Source organism: Pygocentrus nattereri, chromosome 18 (assembly GCF_015220715.1).
Source record: "Pygocentrus nattereri isolate fPygNat1 chromosome 18, fPygNat1.pri, whole genome shotgun sequence".
NCBI classification, from domain to species: Eukaryota; Metazoa; Chordata; class Actinopteri; order Characiformes; family Serrasalmidae; genus Pygocentrus; species Pygocentrus nattereri.
The window spans coordinates 11985434-12010567 of NC_051228.1; the positions used below are offsets into that span (position 1 = coordinate 11985434).

Genomic DNA, 25134 nt, shown 5'->3' on the forward strand with positions numbered 1-25134 from the left:
TCGAGCTCGACCGCCCAGGCCAACTCACATTTTTTATAAATATTTAAACTGTGTATAGAAATTTCTTTAAAATGTGTTTATTCAAATATATACCTGCTAAACAAATAAATGTTCTAATTTCATAAACAGACATTAACTTGCAGTACATTAAACTACAATCATGGCTTCTACATACCTAGCAATAATAAAAAAGATTTCAATGGCAGCCTGAAGTGATGCAATCGAGTCCTTTCACTGAATAAGAAAAACAGGGCACACTTTGACGATTTATGTTAGTAAGCCAAACTACAGTTGTTATACCACTTTAATTCTTTGCAATGCTTTTCACAGGGTTTTCCTTTGGAAAGTTCACCTTGATTCGTTTGTAGAGTACTTTAATAGACTGCAATACCTCCTCTGTCTTCAGAGAATATATAATGGGGTTTAACATAGGTGGTATTGCTTGTGTTAAGACTGAGTTAAATATTCTAGTATTTATGTGTACAGTTGTTGTAAGGGTCAACATATAAACGCTAAAGACTGGCAGATAAAACATGGCCACTAATATGAGGTGGGAAGTACATGTTTTCATAGCTTTAATACGATCAGCACCATGTGAGATTTTAAGCAATGCAAAACCTATACAAACATACGAGAGAGCTATTAGCACCAATGGAATGCAAAGAACTAAAATAATACAGGTATCGGCCATCATGTAATTAGGATTATTATCATTACAGGCTAGTTTGATGACAGGGCCATGGTCACAGAAATAGCTATCAACTGTGGTAGATCTACAGAAGGACAGTCTGTCAATCAGAGCTAGAGTAACACAATTAATAGTCACAGATATAACCCACAGAATACCAATAATCAGGGTCATTGTGGTTTTGGTGACAATAGCATGATACCTCAGTGGAAAACATATAGCAATTACCCTATCAAAGCACAAAGCAAGCAGAGTAAAAGACTGAAGGCTCATGAAGAGGAAAACAAAGAACATGCTTGTCAAACAGTTTTCATAAGATATGTACTGGTTTTCTAAAATAAACATGTCTGCATACTTCGGAATGAGAGCAGAGCTTTCACACAGATCAGACAAGGCCAAGTTAAAGACAGCTATATACTTTGCTGTATGCAGAGTTTGTGCCAGGTATATAGTACTCATTATAAAAGTATTCCCTAAAACAGTCACAGCGTACACAAAGCACAAAAACATATAGTAATACTTTGAATGTGGCATGTTGTACAATCCACTGATGTAAAATGCAGAGGGCCGAATGAATGTTGCATTGTCAAGGGACACCACGGAAGTCATGTCAGGAGACTAGTCTTGAACAAAAAAAGAATAATAGATAGAACATTATACATTTTCAAAAGAAATTATGTAAATAAAAATGACTAAATACATTTTATGATATACCAAACAGATCAGTACCAAATAACAGTCTCCTAAAACTAATTGACACTTATGAAACAAGAGAACAGGATGTAATGACAAATCCAGTAGCTTGATACAGTACCTTTTGCAGCAGCTTATACAAAATGCTTTAGAGCAGAATTTCACAAGAGGTCATACACATTTATAACTGATCTATCTTTACATCATCCTTCAAATCACGCCTCCACATAAAAAAACAAAACAAAAATACAATTTCTATGGACAAGGTTATGTACCACAATGGAATACATTTACAGTGTCTTCCAGTTTAATGCACCATATAATAATTCTCTTACAATATTTTTGATGTACAAATGCAATAATGTATTCTCTGATTAATAAAATGCATACAAAAATGATTAATCAAGACAGAATGCAGGATTATCAAACTGTGTCTGCAGTGTAACACATGCTTCCTACCTCAGTAGTGTTCAAATGAAAAAGACATCCATTCATGACCTAATTGACTGTTTGCATATCAAATGCTGCCTGCCATGCACCACTCTTTATCCAACGTTCAAAGGCAGAGTACATGTATCCCATTAGGAGAAAAAAAAGATGGGCTGTTTTTTGTACATATTTGTTATTTGCGATTTTATTTAAAATAAATGTCACTGTAGCCTTCATCCGGACACACAAAATGGAATGTGGTTTCTGACATTTGATTCATGACCTACAGTTAAAAAGGTCACATCAATCATTTTGCCAGGTGTTAAATCAAATGTTATTGTCATGCTTGGCCCCTCCCAGTCTCCTCATTTGCTTTTGATTACCTTTTAATCCTGTCATGTGCTTTTGTTTTGATTTTTTCACAGTCCGGCCCCCTTGTTTTGTGACTCCGCCCCTGATTGTTACCACCTGTTTCCCACCTGTCCCTCATCTTCCCTCTTATATATAACCCCCGCATTTGCCCTGGTCTGTGTTGGTATTTGTTGTTTGATTTAAGGTTTGTTTTCAAAAGTGTTTTGTTTATTTCTGGCCTGTTTGGAGTTCTGTGTTCATTTTTGTCATGTCTGTCCCTCCTGCTCTCCATTTTGGCTCTCTGACCATGGACTGTTCTGACCCTGATTTTGGATTTGTACTTAATAAATCTCACTTGTCTCTGCACATGCGACTGCCTATCATCGCTCCACGTTTGTTGCCACCAGATCCCCTCAGACACAGTGTTCTGGAATATTTTGTCTATCAAAGTCAATTGTGTTTTTTCTGTAGCTTCATCTTCTCATCATCTTACCCTTCTGTTTCATCACACTGTGTAAGCAGCCCTTGTGTCTGCCTGTTTCTATCTGTCAGTGTAATGTTGGGATGGACACATATGTGTAGAGGAACGAGATTAATTGGGGGCAAATCCATTTTCAGGGTCAAGATGGTTCAGGCTTAGGGAGCCAACACGGAGAAAAGAAGGAAGAGACATCACACAAAGGAACACAGGAACAACAAACAATGGAGGACAGAATATCAAATACCAAACAAATCAAACTATACAAACAAAGACCAGCGAGAGACTAGGGAAAACACAGGGCTTAAATACAGGTAATGAGACATAGGTGGTTAACAAGTGGGTAACAGGTGAAAATAATCAAGGGCAGGGTCTGGAAACAAGGGGACAGGATTGGGAAGGAAGCAAAACAAAACAAAAGCACATGGACAAGACCAAAACCAAAACAAAAGCACAAGGAGGACTGGGAGGGGCCAATCGTAACAGGTTTCGAGTTTATTGTGTGTGATTTCTTATGTTACCTTGTGCATTTCCACCCATCTAATGTCTGTTAAATTTAATAAAATTAAGAACTTACATGTACATCAGTTTGCAACTAGTCCTCATTTGTGACAGTTGCCATAGTTTTATTTAATCATTCCTATTAATAATATGACATTTTTTAACTCCTATGTTGATATCTGGTGTCTCATGAGGAAATGGTTTATCCTACAGTTACCACTGAACTCAAACATTAGTTAATAATTAATAGGGAAAGTGTAGTACTTTTCTCCTTGCTCTCTCCATAACAATCTTTAATGCACATGTATGTGATTTCCCTATAGTACACCTGATTGAACTCAACTGCTAATTTAGATCTAAGCTCCTGTTGTACTGGTTTAAGTGTGTCAGAGAAAGGAAAAAGTCATCCTTTTGCCCTCACAAGAATGGCAATAAATGCTAAGTACAATATCACTGATAAAAACAACATGACATTGACAAAATTCATAGGAATAAAAAATATTTTATTATCATCTTATGGTTTTTACACAATACACAGAGGCTGCATTTGAAGGCTGAATGTGTCACAGTGGCATGATAGGCTGTCCCATTTCTACACCTCCTTTATATGTGGCCGAGAAATATGTCCTTCCTCTCCATGGCAACGAAGGATCCAATGGGTGCATCCTTCACCAGCCAACATATTCGAAGATTCATTGTGTGCCAGCAAGGAATCAAGAACATGGCAGCATGAACCATGTTGGAGTTAATGGGGGCTGAAGAGTTCACTCTTAAATATAAGTGTCTTGATTGGCCCCTCCCAGTCCTCCATGTGCTTTTGTTTACCTTTTGGTCTTGTCCGTGTGCTTCCTTGTTTTGTTTCTTCCCTGTTCTGCCCTCTTGTTTCTAGACGTTGCCCTTAATTGTTCTCAACTGTGTCTTGTTGATCCTCTTGTCAACCACCTGTCTCTTGTTAACCCTGTTCTAGTATTTAAGCCCTGTGTTTTTCCCTACTTGTTTGCTGGTCTTTGTATTGTATGGTGTTTGATTTTCTGGCTTGCATTGTATTTTCTGTTCTCTGTTGTTGTGTTTAGCTTGTGTTTCTTTTTGTCATGTTGGCCCTTGTTCTTTCCATGACAGCTCTTTGATCCTGGACTGTTTAGACCCTGAGTATGGATTTGCCCCTAAAAATTCTCACTTCTTTCAGCATATGCGTCTGCCTCATCATCACTCCATAGCATTACAATAAGTTAAATATATACAAATATAAGTATTGGTTTTAAACTGAGGTGAATGGCTTTCGATACAAATGTAAAATCAATAGCTGGCAGTAAAGCATCATACACAAAATGCAGCACAACAACACTTGAAAAGAATATTAAACTACTGCTAAAAAGAAACTTTACATTTGAAAATAATTTTTAATGATTTTTGGGGAAAACTCTACTAAAACTACTGCTAATATGAATTAGACAACAGAAACCTAAAAAACAAACAAACAAAAAAAAAAAACCTGAGCTGATCAAAGTTTACAGAAAAGACAACAAAATGATGGTAAATGACCAAGCTGAAGTTGACTTTTTTTGCTGGCTTCTTGTTTGAATTTTCTGTTTCACCTTACATGGTGTAGTTGCTATGCTCTGGTGCATAACTGCTGCACCATTTAAGGTGGAATGGTGTTTTAGTGCCACTGTTAGAAGAAAAATAAAAATAGAATTTGCAAATAAATGTGTAATATTTTGAGATTAAAGTTGTAAAGTTACAAGAATAAACTCAACACAATAGTTGGAGGATAAAGTGGGCTAATTGTAGGAGGGCTTCCTCTGTTGCTTCATAGGTAGAATTCATTCACAGGTGGAATGGGGCACAGTTCTTTCTTTGGAACCTCAAAGAGCCTCCTATAATTACACTATATATTATAATTATAATTTGGAACCATGACTAGTGGTCACACATGGGGACTTCCTGATGGCTCTATGATGTCTTCATTCTGCATCCTCTTCAAGGCCTGGTCTGCGGCCTCCTGTTGGCTGTGTAGGCTTGGTATTAATGTCTATGTGTCAGGCATTCGGCTTCTTCTACAAAGGATACAAACTCCAACTTCCAGAATATGCTGGGAGATCACGTAACGGAACATCCGTACTTGGACAAGTATGGAGAAGACAACATTACCCAGAATTCAGTGGATTCCCATCTGACTTTGGACTCTAGCATGCGCTCCTATCAGCACTCTCAATCTGAGTTTTAAGTGTTTCCACCTGTGTGTTTATTCAGAGGACAGGTAGCCTACAGTATAAAATCCCAGGTTTTAGTCAGTCTCAGTGCGAAGTATTGTTTCCCAGAAACTACTGAGCATTCTCTTTTCTGATTCTGATTGTTTCACCGTGTATTTTGACCCTTTTGCTTTGTTGTTTTTGATTACGTCTTATGCCTTCCCCTTTGGTACTTTTTTTTGTTTGTTTTTTGGCCCGCCACCACCCCTCCCCCTCTTTGGAGGATGACTTTATTCTGTATTTTTATTACACCATTAGAAATAAGGAAAGAAAAAAAGGGAAAGGGAAAGGGAAGGAAGAGAGAGAGAGAGAAAAAAACACAACATTCAACTTTTACAACTTTTGGCATTTTTTTAACTAATATAACCAAGAGAATAATCAAAAATAGTAAATAACAGAGGATTGGGGTTAGGTGGTCAGTGCAGGTATGTGTGCGTGTGTGTGAGTGTGTGTGTGTTAGTCAGTGTGACATAGATGAAAGAGTAGATAGACAGACTAACAAAGAGACAGACAAACATACGCACATATGTATATTGAATGTTTTCAGTGTAATCATGTAGAAAAGGGTTTAACAGAATTTTATATTTCATATTCATGTCATATTTGTGCATATGTATTTGTGTGTGTATATAGAAATTGGTGTGAGTTGATATGTGTACTTGATGTATATGTGAACTAACTGTTGCAAATATTTAAGTATTCACTGAAATGAGGGGATTGATGAACAGGCTGAGACACAAGTGGGTGGATTACAGTGTTAAGGGGTCAATATTTTTAATAAAGGGTTCCCATGAAGTGTTGAATATGGCCATTTGATTCATTTCTATAGCACTTAATCTCTCCAGTGATATATGTGTTAAAAGTAGCTTTTTAAATTGTGTAATGTTTATGGAGTTCCTAGTCTTCCAGTGTTTAAGGATAATTTTTTTGGCTACAGTGAGGGCAATGAGTGTGGAAGTGGTGTGATGGTTGTGGGGGTTCAAAATGGTGTAGTCACCCAGTAAACAAAGTAGAGGGGATAATGGAATACTAGACCCCAGAGTTAGGGATATAAAGTCAATGACAGAGTGGCAAAATTGTTGTATAGGTGGACATGTCCATAGAGTGTGAAAATAGGTATTAGGAGTGTCTAAAGTGCAATAAGAACATATTTATTTATTTACAATAAGTACCCCTTTGGTACTTCTGCTCATTGGTTTGACCTGTGTTTTCACTTTTTGCCTGGACTCTGACTATGCTTTGTGTTTTGCCCCTTTTTGCTTTGGTTGGTTGTTTTCATTAAACCACCATCACTATTATCTGCAAGCATCTGGTTTTCTGTCAGCATGTTACAGAATACCTCGCCTCCATGCAGACGGCAGCTCAGGAAGCCTAAAAGAAGGCTCTCACTGAACAGGGACTCCTGGGAAGACATCAACATGTGTTATCTGGAGTAACCCATTCCCTGGAATTGCTGGCCTAACAACAGGCAGAACAACAGGCTCAGTTGGTTCAGCTGGTTAATAGGGTGAAGGACATGACCAGCCAATTCTGGAATATGAGCTTGTCTGATCAGACTGCTACCTCAGTTTCATCTAACACTGCAGCAGAGGCTTCCTCAACTATATTTCCAGTCAGTAAACCCAACAAGTTTGAAGGAGATCCCGATAAATGTTGAGGTTTTTTGCTTCATTGTTCCGTGTTTAATTCACCTCCTAGCTCTGACCAGTCTAAAATATCCTTTGTAATCTCTAGATTAGCAGATAAAGAATTAGAATGGGCCACCGCTAGTTGGTCTAATTTGCATCTCTTGACTTATGCCCAATTTGTAATGGAGTTCAAGTTAGTTTTTGATCACCCTTATGAGGGGAAAGTTAGCAGAACTCCTATGCTAGTTACATCAGGGGACTCGTTCTGTTGTGGATTATGCCTTGGAATTTAGAACACTCACTGCTATCAGTGGCTGGAATGAGGTAGCTTTTTTAGTGATGATTTGACAAGGACTAAATCCCAACATACTGAATGAGCTAGCTAGCAGGGATGATGATCTAACTCTGGACCAGCTCATTTCCCTTGCCATTAGACTAGATCATCTTTTGAACTCCTGAAAGCGTACTAAGACCACAAGAGCCCAATGAAACAATTTGCCCCATGTGAGAATTCCAAGACAGAACCCTGAGATCCTTGAAGCTATGACATGTGAATCTGCATGATTGTCACAAGAAGAGAGATAGTGCCGAATCGCTCATCGCCTTTGTCTGTACTGTGGTCAAGTGGGTCATCTACTCCGGGACCGCCAATTGAGACCACAACAAAACAAGTTGCCAACCCCTGGACAGCACGTGGAGTTCACTCACTCACAAAGGGGTTGGTTTCTAAATTGATGATGTTACCTGTGCTGATATACTGTTACCTGTGCTGATATCCAAAATCTCTTGTTGTTTCATGACTATTCAGGAGCAGAAGGAAACTTTATTCATACCAGGATTGTGGAGCAACTACAGATTCCAGTTAGGAATCTCCAAACAGCTCTGAAGGTTACTGCTTTAGATGGTGATTCAGTGGGACTGAGATCTCTCAAGCCACCATACCATTGGAAACGCATACCAGTGCCTTATATTCTGAAAAGCTGTCATTCCTGGTCCTTGAATAGTCAGACTTTGAAATGATCTTAGGGCTCCAAATGGTTAGAGAAGCATAACCCTACTATTTCTTGGACTCAGCATACTGTTACACACTTGTCAGAGCATTGAATCACTGCATTGCTACCCCTTCCATTTCTCTTTGTTCTACCACCATTGAGAGCCCCAACTCCGATTCTTCTTTTGAAATACCGCCTGAATACATAGATTTAAAAGAAGTTTTCAACAAGCAGAATGCAACAAAGTTTCCCCCTCATAAGCCCTATGATTGTGCCATAGAGCTTGCAGAAGACCCAGTCCTACCCAAAGCTACAGTGTATCCATTAACACAGGAAGAACAAAAAGCCCTAGATGTGTACATAGATGTAACTCTAGAACAAGGATTTATCAGATCACCCACTTCTCCTATCACTTCTATTTTTTTCTTCATTTAGAAGAAGGATGGGGGTTACGGCCATGCATGGACTATAGAGCTCTTAACCAAATCTCCAAGGCCTATCCTTAACCCCTACCAATAGTTCCAGTAGCGCTGGAACAGCTAGAAGGTGCCCAGCATTTCTCTAAACTAGATCTCCGTATATATCCTATATCAGAGTGAAGGAAGGGGATGAATGGAAGACAGCATTTTTGACTGCTAGGGGGCATTATGAGTATCTGGTGATGCCATTCGGGCTGTCTGTCACCCCGCTGTGCTACAGACATTCATAAATGACACCCTCAGGGACATGTTAGGACGATTTGTTGTGCAACATGTCCGGGCTGTGTTATCAAGGGGGAGAAGTGTGAGTTACACCTACAGTCAGTTTCCTTTTTGTGGGGTACATCATTAGCCAACAAGGGATAATCATGGATGAGCACAAGATTGAGGCGGTGCTCAAATGGTCTCAGATGAGGTGTGGGAACAGACACACCAACAAATCGAGAATGTGATACAGCATCAGGAGGAACAAGCAGACAAATACTGTGGTCCGACACCTGTCTTTCAACCCGGAGACAGAGTGTGGTTGGTAACCAAGGACTTTTGACTGTCCAGAGGGCAGTTGCCATAAGCTATTGCCTAAATATATGGGGCCGTTCAAGATAATTAAAAGAATTAATGACATGTCTTACCGTTTAGACTTACCCCCAAGATGCACAGTTTCTAATTTGTTTCATGTATCCCTTCTTAAACATTTGGTCACAGGGCCTTTGGATGAGGCTATCCTGGATGCCATGCCCCCGCCACCGGAGATGATAGAAGGGGCTCTGGTATATGCTGTCTGCAGACTGCTGGATTCCCGGAGATGTGGCAACTCCAATACTTGGTGGACTGTGAGGGGTATGGCCCAGAGGAACAATGTTGGGTGCCGGCCAAGAATGTCTTAGACACAGGTCTCAATCGAGACTTTCATTGTCAGCACCCTGAAAGGTCAGCTCCTCACCCCAGAGGATGTCCATGCAAGAAACTCACTTGTTCACTGCTTGCCTGTCTGAAGGACAAGAATGGGGAACCTTCGTCGGTCCAGCATCTTGGCAGCTCAGGTTCAGCCCCTGTTCATAGACCCGGTGGTGGGAGGAGTGGTCATCCTGGTCATCCCCATTCCGTGGCCCGAACACTCTGGGAGATCACATGAGAAGATCTGCACTCAATCACCAACCATGGAGAAGACAACATTACCCAGAATTCAGTGGATTCCCATCTGACTTTGGAATCTAGCATGCGCTCCTATCAGCACTCTCAACCTCCTGAATTTTAAGTGTTTCCACCTGTGTGTTTATTCAGAGAACAGGTAGCCCAGGTATAAAAGCCCAGGCTTTAGTCAGTCTCAGTGTGAAGTATTGTTTCCCAGAAACTACTGAGCATGCTCTTTTCTGATTCTGATTGTTTGACTGTGTTTTGACCCTTTTGCTTAGTTGTTTTCAATTCAATTCAGTCTTATGCCTTCCCCCTTGGTACTTCTGCTCGTTGTTTTGTTATATGTTTTGACTTTTTGCCTGGACTCTGACTACGCTTTGTGTTCTGCCCCTTTTTGCTTCGGTTGGTTGTTTTCATTAAACCACCATCACTATCATCCGCAAGCATCTGGTTTTCTGTCAGCATGTTACACTATGACATACTGCACTAAGTGAGTCTGTCCCAGCTCCTCCTCCTCAAGTGCAAAGCAGTTCTAAAACTTCACCAAGATCTGCCACATTTTCCATTGCTGTTCATAAATCTCACCACTTTTTTTTCTAGATTTCTATCAAGGCTGTGATTCTGTTTCCCTCTCTGTTAGGTGAGGCCTCACTTGGAGGGGTGTGCACTGCAGGACTCACATTGCTATTATGGGGGGGGGGGCTTTTATTAGGAAAAAGATGAGCATTTTGTAGCCCACAACATTTGCTGCATTATGTTGCAGGCTGGAAGCAGGATTGGGTGAGGACACTGTGGAGGACATAAGTTTGATACCCACTGTGCCAAAACCTCTAGAATTCAGAGATACCTTTTTAAAATTCTTGCAAGAATCTGGATTTTGTCTGGAAGTTTTTTGACTATATTGAGAAACACTATAAGAGTGTTACTTCTAGATTATACTTCTGAAACACTATAAGAGTGTATTCAACATTCCTCATGATGGTTGATCAAGTGAAGAACTCTTGTACAAAAAAATTGCTTTAAAAAAAGGCAATTACTTGGTATCAACCTACACTTTGGAGTTCTGTACTTTAGCCACAGGAAGTAGTTGGAATGAACCTGCACTCCTAATAACAGAATTCAGAACTCCTAAAACAGAACTCCTAATTCAGAAATAGACTTTATCCTAAGGCACTGACAGAGTTAGCCTGCAAAGATGACAAGTTGACTCTTGATCAACTCACAGAACTTTCCATATGTCTAGACCAACTTCTCCAAAAATTACCCTTGCACAAAAGTTCTCTCTGCACTCACGTAAACTATAGTTCTGGTTACAGTTCAACCCCGAGCCCATGCAGTGTGACTCTACCGCACTGATCAGAAAAGAGAGGCTTTGTCATCTTTAAGGAGGTCTGTGTATGTATTGTGGGGCAGCTGGTCATGTTTTACATGACTGTCAGGCTCATCCACACAGACCTGAGGTGCCAACCCTGGGAATGTGGTGAGTGTTCCGACAGAGGGGTTAGTTTCGAGGACTGTACTCCTGCCTGTTACTATTTGCTGCTGACAATCCTCCCTTGTCATTAAAGTGCTGAGGAGCTGAGGGGAATTTCATTTATTGAAACGTGATGGCTCAACTGTACATTCCAGTACAAGAGCACTAGACACCCCTCAAATTTGCCATGTTGGATGGAGGGCCCGTTGGAGTGGATCCTGTCTCCTTTGCTACCAAACCACTTCAGCTAGAAGCCAGCTTTCTTCACAAAGAACTCATACCTTTCCTTGTTATTGACTTTTTAGAATTTCCAATTATTCTAGGTCTCCCTTGGTAACAAATACACAGCCCACAAATCTCTTTGTCTAACAGCGAGATCAAAGTTTGGTCAGATTATTGCTTTTCTCATTGCTTCACATATACTGAGTTTAGGACTAGGTCTACCACCATTCAGAGCCCAGAACCCGCTCACACTATGCACTGAATATTTTGATCTGGTTGAGGTTTTCAGCAAAAAGAATGTCCCTGAACTTCCCCATCATCATCATTGTTCCATTGACATCATCGAACTTGCCACTTTGCGTAAATTACGTGTGTACCTGTAAACTCAAGAAGAAGCAAAAGCCATGGGGGAATACATTGATGGGTAGTTAGCTCAGGGTTTTATCCGTTTGTCCACCTCACCAGCAACATCAGGGTTTTTCTTCATCAAAAAGAAGGATGGAGGTCTCAGGCCTTGTATTGACTATCATGCTCTCAACAACATTAGCACAAAATTCACATATCCTCTGCCTCTTTTACCTGTAGCTCAAACTTTTCACCTACTTATACCTTTATAGTGCTTACCACTTGGTATGTATCAAAGAAGGGGGTGAATGTAAAACTGCCTTCATTACCAATAAGAGGCACTACTAGTACCTTGCCATGCCTTTTGGTCTGTCCAATACACTGTCAGTCTTCCAATCTTTCATCAGTAATGTTCTCTGGGACATGATAGGGAAACTCGGCAGGTAGTGTGTCTGATGGGCTCATCCTTCAGCAGTTTGATGTTGTGTTGAGCAGCCTGCATCCTCCCAGGCTCCTCCCTGAAGAGACTGCTGGGGATGATGGCTCTTGGTATGGACTGAGGTGGTTCTTCCCACACATGCTCAGCACATGGGAAAGGATGTTTTTTCAGTGTCTTGTCCCTCACAGGTTTCATTCAAGATGCCCAGTGGCCCTTGCATCTCTCTTCCATAAAGCAACTGGAAACCTGTTGATGCTTGAGGCACTTCCTGGGGAACAGGATGAATGGAAGGCTGGTGTCCCAGTCAGAACCACACAAACTTTCTGAGGAGAGCTTTCAGGCTCTACCAATCCATTTGTCTGAGTATGGGGTTGTATTGATGCCATTAATACCTAATAAATTAAAAACATATTTAAACTTATTTGAGGTGAAATTTTTGCCTTGATCTGTTAAATTCTCTGGGGACCCATACCTGTGAGATCAGCTGAATTAAAGCATTTACCTTGCATTTTACTGCGGTGTTTTCACCTTTTTAAGGGAGAAAGCCTCAGGATATCTGGTTGCATAGCCACAAACCACTAAAACATTATTATTACCAGTTCTGCTACAGGGGAGTGGACCTACTATTTCTATTGCAATGCGCAAGAATGGTTCTTTCACTATAGGGAGGTTTATTAAAGGTGCTCAGTTAGATTTTGTAATTGGTGCTGTAAGCTGACACTCTGGGCATGATTTGCAGTAACTTAAAACATCTAAATGCTGTACTGGCCAATAACATCTGGTGGATATGCGATTCAAAGTTTTTGCATTCCTCATATGACCTGCCCATGGCTCAGAGTGTCCAAGCTTTAACCTCAGCCCACATACATTTAGGAACCAGCTGTTCCACCTGTCTCTTTTTCCTGTATAAAATGCTGTCCCACACAAAGAACTGCCCCTCGTTTTGTAATTGCGCTATGTTAGCAGTTGGAATGTTTAGGTTGGCATGAGCAGTTGTAACCTCTTGTGGTTGATTGTGAGTACTGTGGCATCAAACCACCCCGAGCTTCACCCCCAAACTCACCACACTGTCTGTCATTGGTACCTCTCTGCACTGCATTTGCACAGTTCAAATGTCCCTTCTGCTTGTCTTGCTGAAATGTAGGCCTCCGCCAGCTCAACTGCCAGGAGGGTAGATGCAGGGCTGTACTCTAGAATCCAGCTTAGCAGACTTGGGTTGAGCATCTGCAGGTATTGTTCTAAGATGACCGTTTCCTATCTGCTCTTTTGTTTTTTCTCTTGGCATCATCCACTTTTCATAAAGTCCTTTGAAGCGGGTGTAAAGTTCTTTATGTGTTTCGCCATTGCTTCTTTTACCTTGCTGTAGTCCAAGGGACTAAGTGTAGTGCCTAACTCTCCTCGGCCATGCAGCTGCTTTTGCAAGTCTGTTGAACGCGATTAAAAATTCTCAATGTCATCAGTGTCTTTGAGCATTGGCATTTTCTGTGCTGGCCAACTCGTCACTACCGACATTTGTACCGAAATTCTTCCACCGGCGGACACCTCAGTGTTTGTGTCTTCCATTCTCTAGAAGTTTCTTTGTTCTCCTCACTATGTTCAGCTTGTCTCTCCACCTGGCTTCTCTGCACTTGCTCCTGGAGTAGGTTGAACTGGTGCTGCATTGAATTCTAGCATTGCTCTGGTCTTGCTGCTTTGTGCTGCCACTGTTCGCCTTTGCTCCACTGTTTGAGCGTGAAAGCCTGAAGCATGTTGCATGTCTTGTCCATGCTTATGGCGGTACACTACCGGTTGGTGGCAAGTTAGTTGTCCTTCCTTATCGCTAAACTCTTCCTGCTGTAGCTCCTGAACTTGAGTTTGAGCTTGTCTCTTTGGAGCCATCCTGCAATTGCTCTCCTCACTTCAAAGATGTTTACAGACTGTTGGTTAAAATAAAAAAAAAAACATGCTACACAATGGTAGACATGCCCTGTCCCCACTTTTTTGAGATGTGTTATGTTACGGGACGGCGGGGAGGCGGACCCAAGCACAGAACTGAAGCCCAGCAAAACAAAAATGTAATGGACAATAGAAAACACAGTTGCCAAGGCCACTAAAGAAGTGCCCGGAACGAGGTTCAAACCGTCGCTGTTATGGTCGATGGTCTGCGGCACTATTGCTGCACCATGTGAGTGAGTGAGTGAGTGATGATGGTCAAGGTGATCCCAGGAAGGTGGAAAGGGACGCAGAAGTAAAGGGCAAACCAAAGAGACGTCACAGATGACATGTTCAAACAAAGGTTACTTAGAAAGGTGAAATCAACAAAATGAAAACACAAAGATGCTGCCACCGTGACTATGGTGGTTGGTGGGCTTTGCTTGAGGCTTGGATTTCCACCTTTTGAGGCTTGGATTTCTGTTTTATTTTTCAGTTTTGGCGCAATTCCTTCTCTCAGCCCTCTTGTCCCCCTTTGGTTTTGGGGCAGTTTTGTTTCTTTTCTTTTTTCTGATCTTTCTCTGTACTGTTCTTTTCTTTGCTTTCCTTTTCTTTTCTTTTCTTCTCTGTTCTTGGGCTAAGTGCCGTACCGGTCACCCCCTCTACAAAGGTGTGACAAACATTGATGTTCGTGAGGGTTTCCAGGTGTGTCAAATTAGTCGTGATTGCTGGCACCTTGCCGCTGTTGCCCTCTGCCAGCTGCAGGTGGCGCGGGCTGGGCGCCTTGCTGCCGATGCCGTCTGCTGGCAGCAGGCGGTGCAGGCTGAACCCTTACATGTTGCTGCCATCAAGTTCTAAATGAGTTAATATTTTTCATGTAATGGTAAAATGTCTCACTTTCAAAATCTGGTATGTGTTCTATGTTCTATTGTGAATAATTTGCAATTCATTGCATTATGTATTTATTTAAATTTATTTACATTTTACACAGCATCCCAATTTTTTTGAAACTGGGGTTGTGCAGGGTCCAGTTTTTATGTTTTCATGACAACACTGAAGATATCTGCAGCATATCAGCAGTATTCCTATGCTGGAATATGGAGTGCAGATAAAAAACAATAATATTTGATTTTGATATTTAACTGATTCATAACAGAGCATATCAGCCTTATTTTCGCCTAATGCCACTCCCTCTCTTCATTTACTCTCTGGCTTGATTGACCACCACTGCTCTCTCTCTTTTGGCCAACGTTGAATGTTGTGTTGAAACAGCAACTGACAAATCACTAATAGACTGACCCTTCACTTCTGAGCAGCTATAAAGACTGGCAGGGCTCTTTTCAGTGGCATCACCAGTGCTGCATCAATTTGAGTCCAATACTGAAAGTCAGTGCAAGGGTCACAGAGGCGCAGACGAATGCAGATGAAAGACGAAAGTGATTTAATAAAGTTAAATCCTGACTCGTCACAAAAGGGGCAAGACATACACGTAATCCAAGTCCAGGCAAAGTTTAAAAAAACACGAATCCAATAATACAGGCAAAGGTACACAAAAGGCGATGCAGAAGTCAGAAGTAAAACACGAATCACAAAGTTGAAAAACCATATATACCATCAAACCAAGAACGCTCAGGAAGTCTCTAAGAATAATACTTTGCAATGGACAAACTAAAAGCCCAGGCTTAAGTATTCTATGCTATGAGTCACCTGATGAGCAAGACAGGTGAACCCAGTCAGTAATTAGGAGACTGAGATCTCTGATAGGAGCATTGTGTGGTCTCCTGTGAGCGCCCAGAGTATTCTAGGAGATTGAGTCCACTTCCTCCATAGGAGGTCCTGAATGCTTGACAGTCAGGTCAACGTGTTCATGACATGACTACAATGAATGGTAGAATGTGCATTGTGTGAGGATGTAATCCTTGTCAATAGGCAGTGTTAGGAAGGGTCTCCTTGAACAGTGTTCTCCCTCAGAAACCAGAGAATGAAGCGATAAACCAGCTCGGCAATCCTACTAAGTCCCAAGACAGAGAGAGAGACAGGCCAAAGGAAAGTTAACCCTTTCATTCCCCTCTTTTATAACTCGTTGAAGATGGGTTATAAGCAATACGCACATCAGAGAGAACAGAGAAAAAGGCTCCTACACAGAAACAGAAACAGCATCATCATAAGATGGTTCCAATGACACGTAGACGGGCTGTCGCACGGTCTGTGCCATAAAGACGTAGTCGGACCGGTGGGGGATGAGTGAGGAGGCCAGAGCGTACACTCGATCCATGAGGCACCTGAAAAGACACGGTCCCATACACAACAGTAGCAACAGCACACATACACATACAATAGGAGCTTTCATGGCGAGATACCTTCCGAGCAGAGAAAGAGCATTATCAGCAGGATCATGCTTCTGCAAAACAAAAGAGAGATTAATAATAGGCAGAGTTGGTTATAATTCAGGAGCTTTAACACAACGGGAGGCGTGGATCCACTGTGGGAAAAGGTCAGTTAAGACACCAGTACGCGTAACAGCGAGTACAGTTGTGGGCTCTGAAAAAGGAGGGTCAGAAAAACCATGATTTGGTCCCCGGGCTTATACGGATGCGTGGGGGTCTTGGGAGGGTCAGTGATGTTTTGATTGACCCTCTCCCAGTACTCATTCAAGACTGACAACAGGCCCGCTGTGTACTCACTCCATTGTTGTATTTTGCACTTCATAAGGCACCACACATTTTCAATGGTCTGGACTGCAGGCAGACCAGTCTAGTACCCGCACCCTTTTACTACGAAGCTATGCTGTTCTAACACGTGCAGAATGTGGCTAGGCATTGCCTTGCTGAAATAAGCAGGGACGTCCCTGAAAAAGACGTTGCTTTGATGGCAGCTTATGTTGCTCCAAAACCTGTATGTACCTTTCAGCATTAATGGTGCCTTCACAGATGTGCAAGTTACCCATGCCATGGGCACTAACACACCCCCATACCATCAGAGATGCTGGCTTTTGAACTTTGCGCTGATAACAATCCAGACAGTCCTTTTCCTCTTTGGCCCAGAGGACACGACGTCCATGATTTCCAAAAACAATTTGAAATGTGGACTCGTCAGACCACAGGACACTTTTCCACTTTGCGTCAGTCCATCTCAGATGAGCTCAGGCCCAGAGAAGCCGGCGCTGTTTCTGGGTGTTGTTTATATATGGCTTTTGCTTTGCATGGTTGAGTTTTAACTTGCACTTGTAGATGGAGCGACGAACTGTGTTCACTGACAAAGGTTTTCTGAAGTGTTCCTGAACCCATGTGGTAATATCCGTTGCAGAATGATGTCGGTTTTTAATGCAGTGCCGCCTGAGGGATCGAAGGTCATGGGCATTCAATGTTGGTTTTCTGCCTTGCCGCTTACTTGCAGAGATTTCTCCAGGTTCTCTGAATCTTTTGATGATATTATGGACTGTAGACGATGAAATCCCTAAATTCCCTGCAATTGGACATTGAGAAATGTTGTTCTTAAACTGTAGGACTATTTGCTCATGCAGTTGTTCACAAAGTGGATGCTCCCTTTCAGGGATGCTCCCTTTATTCCCAATCATGACACTCACCTATTTCTAATTAACCTGTTCACCTGTGGAATGTTCCAAACAGGTGTTTTTTGAGCATTCCTCAACTTTTCCAGTCTTTTGTTGCCAGTGTCCCAACTTCATTGGAACGTGTTGCAGGCATCAAATTCAGAATGAGTGAATATTTGCAAAAAACAATAAAGTTTATCTATTTGACCATTAAATATCTTGTCTTTGTAGTGTATTCAATTAGAATATAGGTTGAAAAGGATTTGCAAATCATCGTATTCTGTTTTTATTTGTTTTACACAACGTACCATCTTCATTGGAATTGGGGTTGTACCTAGGTAGTGGATCATTCTCAGCACTGCAGTGACACTGATGTGACACAAACTGTGAAGCAGCAGATGAGCTATCGTTTCTTACTTTACATCTACAGGGTGGACCAACAGGGAGTGTCTGATACCAGCTGAAGATAGTAGAACTAGATGCTGGTTCTCTGAGATAAAATACTACAGCTCAGTGTAGTAGAACGGAACAGAAGTTCTCTGAAAAAAAAAATACTACAGGTGAAGACAGTGGAACTGGACACAGGCTCTGTCATTTAAATACCACGGGTCAGTCTTAGATAGCATAAAAAAGATGAGATTTAGTGGAACTGGACAGTTTTCCTTAGTTGGCCTATGACAGGTAAATTTAGTACAGCTTCATAGAGGTTCTCTGAGTTGGCAGATTCTGGAATACTGATTGTAGGTAAGTCAAAAAAATTAATCTCTGATGAAATTATGGTGCATTAAGATAATATATAACTGTGATTCCCTTCTTTACAAGTTTAACATAGGATATTTGTATTATTATTACAAAACAATTTCTGATGCATCTTGATGTATAACCTAAAATTATAGTTTTGGTTTTATGTAGGCTTTAGCTTTTTTACATTAACTGGTTTAAGAAAAATATGACAGAATTCATATATATCAAATAATATAATGCAGTAACAACATTATTAGAGGAAAATATTTCCCACTGCTGGAGAAACTGCCAGATGTGCTTTTGTAAATGAATGAGTTCATGAGAGAAATCAAGTCTTATATTTTTGTAATTTCACCCCTCCTCCGAATTCTCAGAAAATGCTGAGAATTTTCCTTAGGTAGTATTTTGCACTGTGGGAAACCTCCAACAAATTTTAACTTTGTAAGTCCAGGATTTTCCATGACAAGAGCTGAACAGTTTGGAGAAAACATTGTGATTTTCTGACCCAATACTACAAGAAGTATTGGTGTCTCTCAATTTGCCTTCAAAACTTTGTCCAGTGCCGTGGAGAGTACTGTGCTGTTGATGCATGCCCTCATTATGCCACCCTAAGCTACCTGCCTGTGGTGGTTCCCAGATCCTCTTCTCCTGACTCTCCATCCTGCTTTCTGAGCAGTTCCCTGTGCTGTTTCTGATCCTAAAGAGTTGGCTTCCCAGGGACCCACTCAGCCAACCCATGCTGCTGGTCCTGACCCTGTCGACTCTGTTGCCCTCTCCTCTGGACTTTCTGCCGGCTGTGTCTGCACCTCCTCCTTGTCATGTGTTGTCAAGTGACCATTGACGCATCATAACCCTTTTATGTACCCCTTTCTTTGGTGTTGTGTTTGCAAAGTCTCTGTGTTTCCTATCCTGAGTTTCTGAGCCTGCTTCCTTTGTATTGTTTCTCTGTTTTCACCTTTCGTCTTCTGGTTTTGAATATAGATCTGCCTTTGCTAATTCCTGCTTCTGCCTTGACCCCTGCTTGTTATATGGACTCTGACTACTGGAATGCCTTCAGCCCCAACGTTACCATTGCTGACATGTAGCTGCTATTCTTTCTTTCACCAATCAAAAATTGCTGTCTGAATAAAAGTGCTGTCTGAATAAAAGTGTGTATGATTTTTGTGCATGTGTGTGAGGCCATTAGTATTGTTAATTGGCATTAGCATTGTTAATTGCTGTTTGTTACATTGTTGATTCAACATGTAGCAACTTAGTGGCTTAGAAACCTCTGTTTCTTTTTGTTAGGTCAGGTCTGCTTTGGCATGCTAGACATCTGTTTTGTCCTTTTCGTTTCTTTGGCATCATAGTCCACCTGGTGGCTGGCTGGGAGTTCAGCCTAGTGTTGGGGTTTTTGATGAAATGTTTCCTTGAATCACTACTTTAATAAAAAAAAAATCTTCTTTAAATTATTACTTTAAAATTTCTAAAATACGTTATAGTCATATAAATGAAGTTGATGAATCCTATTACCAAGCACAGACCTTGATTGTTTGTGTAAGGGAGTTTTGGACACAGGAATGCACCTCAAGCTTGGAGAGGTTACATGTAACTTGATGGCATTGGCCTGGTACAGCCAGGCTGGGAAAGTTTAAAAAGAATAGATGCCAGGGATGGTTGAACATAAAGGTTTTCAATGAAAGTGTCAAATTAAGAAATAACAGGAACCAAAAGTGATTCAAAATCATATAATACGGGAGGGGTGGGGTGATAAGCTCACTCTGAAATAGAATATAAAGAACGATGCTTTGTGATGATCTTTGCATTTGGTTGTCCAGGAATCATCTTGCTAGCTGAAGCTCAATGAAGAAGAGGGCCTTTTCTTTCCTTCCTTTTTTTTATTTTATTTTATTATTTTAAGTTTTTTTATTTCTTTTTTTTTACCGTTTACTATCATTTACTTCTTTGACTTTGGCATGAGTGATTAGAATATATTTAGAAGAAAACATAATTTAGAATAATTAGTTGTAAAACCAAATATATCCGGACTGGGGGCAAAGGGAGAACTGCTCTTGGTCTTGACACTAGCTTACTCCCAGTGTAGTTATTACTGAATTACTGATGACTGAATTATGACTGAATTACTATCAATTACATAGTGTAGATCAACTTGTTAATCTACTACATGTTTATACTATTGGTGCTGCTCAGCTTTATGTTTTTAATCATTGGCAATAAATGCATAGATTATCTATCATGTATATTGGTTTATCACCTTGCCTCACCTTCTTGAATTTACACTGTCTTCCTGAGCATGTTCCATGTGAATGTTGCGCAATATTGAATTTTACACCCATTTTCTGAAAAGTAAAGCATTGGCCTAAAGTGGTACTTCTTTTCTCTGTCTCCTTCTCTTCCATCCCTCATCACAAACTCCATGGTATCTCCACCCCTAGGTGCACCCAAATGTTATAAATGTGATAATTGACCAAACATCCTGCCCTAGTCATATAAACACTCCTATTCATACTCATATTTTGCCTTTACAGCTGGTCTTTCACATACACAAATGATCAAAAGGATAGTGTAAAACAGAGATGTGATCTCACATATTGCTAAGACTAAATTTATGTGTTAGTAACAAATATGTAAATTTTATCAGTGCTGATTGGTTGCCCTGATTTAAAAAGCATTCTGGGCTGAAATGTTCTTTATAACAGGCTTACCTGCTGAATGCAGACATATATCAATGCATAAGATTTAATGACATTACAAAAACAGTGAAATCAAAACAGCTGTTTGTGCAACTTTGTTTCCATATATGGATTGTATAGACTGGGGACTAAATGCTACATTTTGATCTTTTAACAATGATTACATACCATATCAAACACTTTTGTTGAAAAACAGTGAACAGTGTCAAAGTACAGAATATGCTCATACAATGACTGTCACTTGCATTTATGTGATTAAAGTAGAGAGCTGAGATGCCATCATTGGCTTGGAGTTAACACAACATTAAAATTCAGAAGAATTGTTAGCAGAAATTAGCACTGTCTTAGTAATAGTAACTGGGTAGTGATAGATTATTCATAAAGTGAATTTTAAAAGCAAACTATGCTGCATTTTGCTGCAGCCAGTGCTGAGCTTTACCACACAATGTCCATATTCCCTACTCTGATCATCTTATCTGAGCAGTGAGAGTGGTTGGCATAGGCAAACAATAACAAACCTGACCATTTCCTTACAGTGTAATAAAAAACGGTAAAATATGCTATACAAAGGTAAGTTTTTCTTTTCACTAATCTTAATAGGTGTCTTTCAGACAGCATAGGAAAATATATATAAAACTGAAAAAATGTTTTTCCAGTTTTTTTTATTTGTTTCTTTCATTGGTATATATTGTATTGGTTCATATATACTTGAGTGCTTATGAAATAAATGTTCAAACTTTACCTAAAATAGGTCATTTGCACTGCATTGAACTACAATGATGAACATAATTTAATTTAAAAAAGTAAGTAATTACATATTTTAATGCAAGCCTCAATAGAGGAATGCCAGTCTTTTAACTAAAAAAACAAAACAGTGAATAATCCCCTGGTTTATGCCAGTGAGCCAAACTATAGTTATATCATTTTAATTCTTTACAAAGATTTTCATGGTATTTTTCATTGCAAAGTTCACCTTGACTCGTTTGTAGAGTACTTTAATAGACTGCAATACTTCCTCTGTCTTCAGAGTATATATAATGGGGTTTAACATAGGTGGAATTGCTTGTGCTAAGACTGAGTTAATTATTCTAGTGTTTGGATGTAGGAATGTCATAAGAGCTGTACTATAAACGCCAAGAATTGGCAGATAAAAAATGGCCACTAACATGAGATGGGAAGTACAAGTTTTCATAGCCTTCATTCGATCAGCACCATGTGAGATCTTGAGCAATGCAACACCAATACAAATATATGAGAGAGCTATGAGTAACAATGGAAGGCAAAGCATAACAGCAATATTGGCATAGGCCATCATGAAATTAGGGGTATTATCATTACAGGCTAGTCTGTAGATGGGGCCGTGATCACAGAAATAACTGCCAACAGTGGTAGAGCTACAGAAGGACAGTCTGGTAATCAGAGCTACACGGATTGCAACAAGTAATATAGAGACAAGCCAGATACCACTAATGATTAGAGTCATTGTGGATTTAGTGACAATAGCATGATACCTCAGAGGAAAACATATAGCAATTACTCTGTCAAAGGCCAAAGCAAGCAGAGTATAAGACTGCATTGTAATGAAAAGAAAAATAAAAAACATGCTTGTCAGACAGTCTTTGTAAGATATGTACTGGTTCTCAAGCAGAAACATGTCTGCATACTTTGGAATAAGAGCAGAGCTTCCACACAGATCAGACAAGGCCAAGTTGAAGACAGCTATATACTTTGCTGTGTGCAGAGTTCGTGCCAGGTATATAGTGCCTATTATACAAGAATTTCCTAGAACACTCACAGCGTACACAAAACACAAAAACATATAGTAATACTTTGTATGTGGCATGTTGGACAATCCACTGATATAAAACGCAGCTGGGCGGATGATTGTAGCATTTTCGGGGGGTACCACAGTGGCCATGTCAGGAGGCTGGTCTTAAATAAAATGTAAGAGAGAATAGTTATACAAACATCAAACAGATCATCACACTATAAATGATCAAAGCATATATGCAAATAAAAATAAAAAAGATCATTTGTAATATAAGAAATTAGTCAATAGCGAATGCTAAACTCAGTAAACCTAACATGGAATGGATTTTAAAAAGTAATCTAGTTAGTTTGATGCAATAGTTTGATGCAATACCTTCTGTAGCAGGACAAACCCTGTTTCAACAGGATTTCAGGAGAGATCAAACACATTTATAACTGTCTCAAGGTTACGTCATCCTCAAAAGCACACCCTCAAAAAAAAAAAAAAGATCTCAATAGGGAAGATTGTCTACTAAATTCAAATACATTTGCAGTGTATTATAATATGTAGTAGTGGATTCTCTCATGAATTAAATTTTTACAATCAGTGAAGAATCAGAACAAAATGCAAAGTTGTCATGGGTGCATCTGCAATGTTTCACTGTAGCGGTGCTTTCCAGAAGAAAACAACCCACTCATGATTGATTGGACTGTTAGCTTAACATGCTACCTGCCATGCATCCATATTTATCCAATATTTTAAGGCATTGTAGCTGTATTTTAATTTTTTTTACATAATTACATAATGGTTACATAATGAGATTGTGAATATAAGTAATTATCCATGATGTTACATTATATAGGTTACATGTCAACACTAATCATATTTTTTATGACAGATACTGTGGTAGACATTTAGGGCCTTCTAGGCCTTCATACAAGGCCCACTGATTTCTCAGAATCTTTTTAACTAAGAAAACATGATCAAGATTTTATTGGGACAAGACCAGAATATTGATAATTTTTACTAATGGTTTTGGCCTAGTCAGAGTCCAGATTTAAATCCTATAGAAAATAGTTACCAAAAACCAGCATGGCAAACTTTTCCAACTGTTTGAAACCCTCAATACTAAGTGGAGAAATATTGAGTCTTCTTTCTGTAAAAGACTGTTTGCAAATTTACCTACAAGATGTCAACATTTGAAGAAATCAAAGGGAAAATAATTTGTTGTTATGGCCATTAGCTTGGTACATTTGTTGCATTGGAGTTTATTTCAAAGATTAATAGCCTTGATGTTTAGACCAGAGCAGAGGTCTGCACTCCCATGGATTCCTGTGGGACTTGCCACAATATCTTGCAGCACGGGTCTAATTTTCAATTCAATTAAAATGAAGTAGTTCTAAAGAGTTTGCAAGCAACCAATCATGTGAACAACATGCAAATACTTGTAGCTTAGGCCTGATTCACACGTACTTCTTCATGGCATGAGTGAAATGGAAAGTCTTGCTTTTCATTTCAGCACCCACATTATCTGGTCAGCGCTTTCACACAGGCTGCACCTGTCATGGGGTTTAGAGAATATACTAGGTAGCTCTTTACATCTCTAAACTCATCAGGACTGAAGTGCTTTTGAGAGCTGCTCTGTTTTGACTGGCTTTTAGATCTCAATCATTTAAATTTAACTGGCCATTGTTCTAATTGGTTTAGGCACTGATGTAGAGCAGTAAAGTCAAATGTAAAAGTGCTATCTTGATGACACCAATTGATAATAAGTACTTATCAGTCTTCTGTTATGAATGTGTTTGTGTACTCACTCTTTCACAGAGCATCCAGCTAAAAAGACAACATCATGCTTTTCTTATTTAGCGGCAGAAAGCACAAAGCAATTCCACATGCTGATCCATTTTACTATGGCCAACATAGACATGGATGTATCAGATTTAAATGAGTTAAAGAGGATATTAATGATAAGAAATTACCTTTTGCACGGACTTGGCTTGGTTCTCCTGTATTGTTGGTCACAGTGTGTAATGCAGTGACAGAGTACCAGACACTTGCGAATGATATAAGAAGGATTGTTAATACACACAAACCAACCATAGTCAAAAAGGGGCAAATCACAAACCATAGTCAAAGTCCAGGCCAAAAAGTCAAAACACAGGTCAAAATAAACAGGCAAAGGTACCAAGAGATGAGGCAGAAGTTGCAAATGGGATAAACAAAGCAAAAGCTCAAAAAACACACACAAAAAAAACTACAGTCATCAAACAAAACAGATAGGAAATGCTCAGTAGTCTCATAGAAACAATACAAAGTGTCTAGCTAAAGCCTGGACTTAAGTACTCTACAATATATTTCATGTCTATTATTTAATA

General features: G+C 39.9%; 2 protein-coding genes across 2 annotated transcripts; both read right to left on the minus strand.

Moving 5' to 3' along the window:
- Window positions 1-304: 304 nt before the first annotated feature.
- LOC108439242 (olfactory receptor 3-like) lies at window positions 305-1297 on the minus strand. Its single transcript, XM_017717512.1, has one exon. It carries the CDS (start codon window positions 1295-1297, stop codon window positions 305-307), a length of 993 nt encoding a protein of 330 aa, XP_017573001.1.
- An 8162-nt stretch (window positions 1298-9459) lies between these two features.
- On the minus strand, window positions 9460-22927 carry LOC108439230 (olfactory receptor 1F1-like). The gene is made up of 4 exons (XM_017717500.1): window positions 21947-22927; window positions 16380-16420; window positions 16161-16301; window positions 9460-9610 (listed from the first exon to the last, which is right to left on the minus strand). Exons 1-4 carry the CDS (start codon window positions 22925-22927, stop codon window positions 9460-9462), a joined length of 1314 nt encoding a protein of 437 aa, XP_017572989.1.
- Between the last annotated feature and the right edge of the window lie 2207 nt (window positions 22928-25134).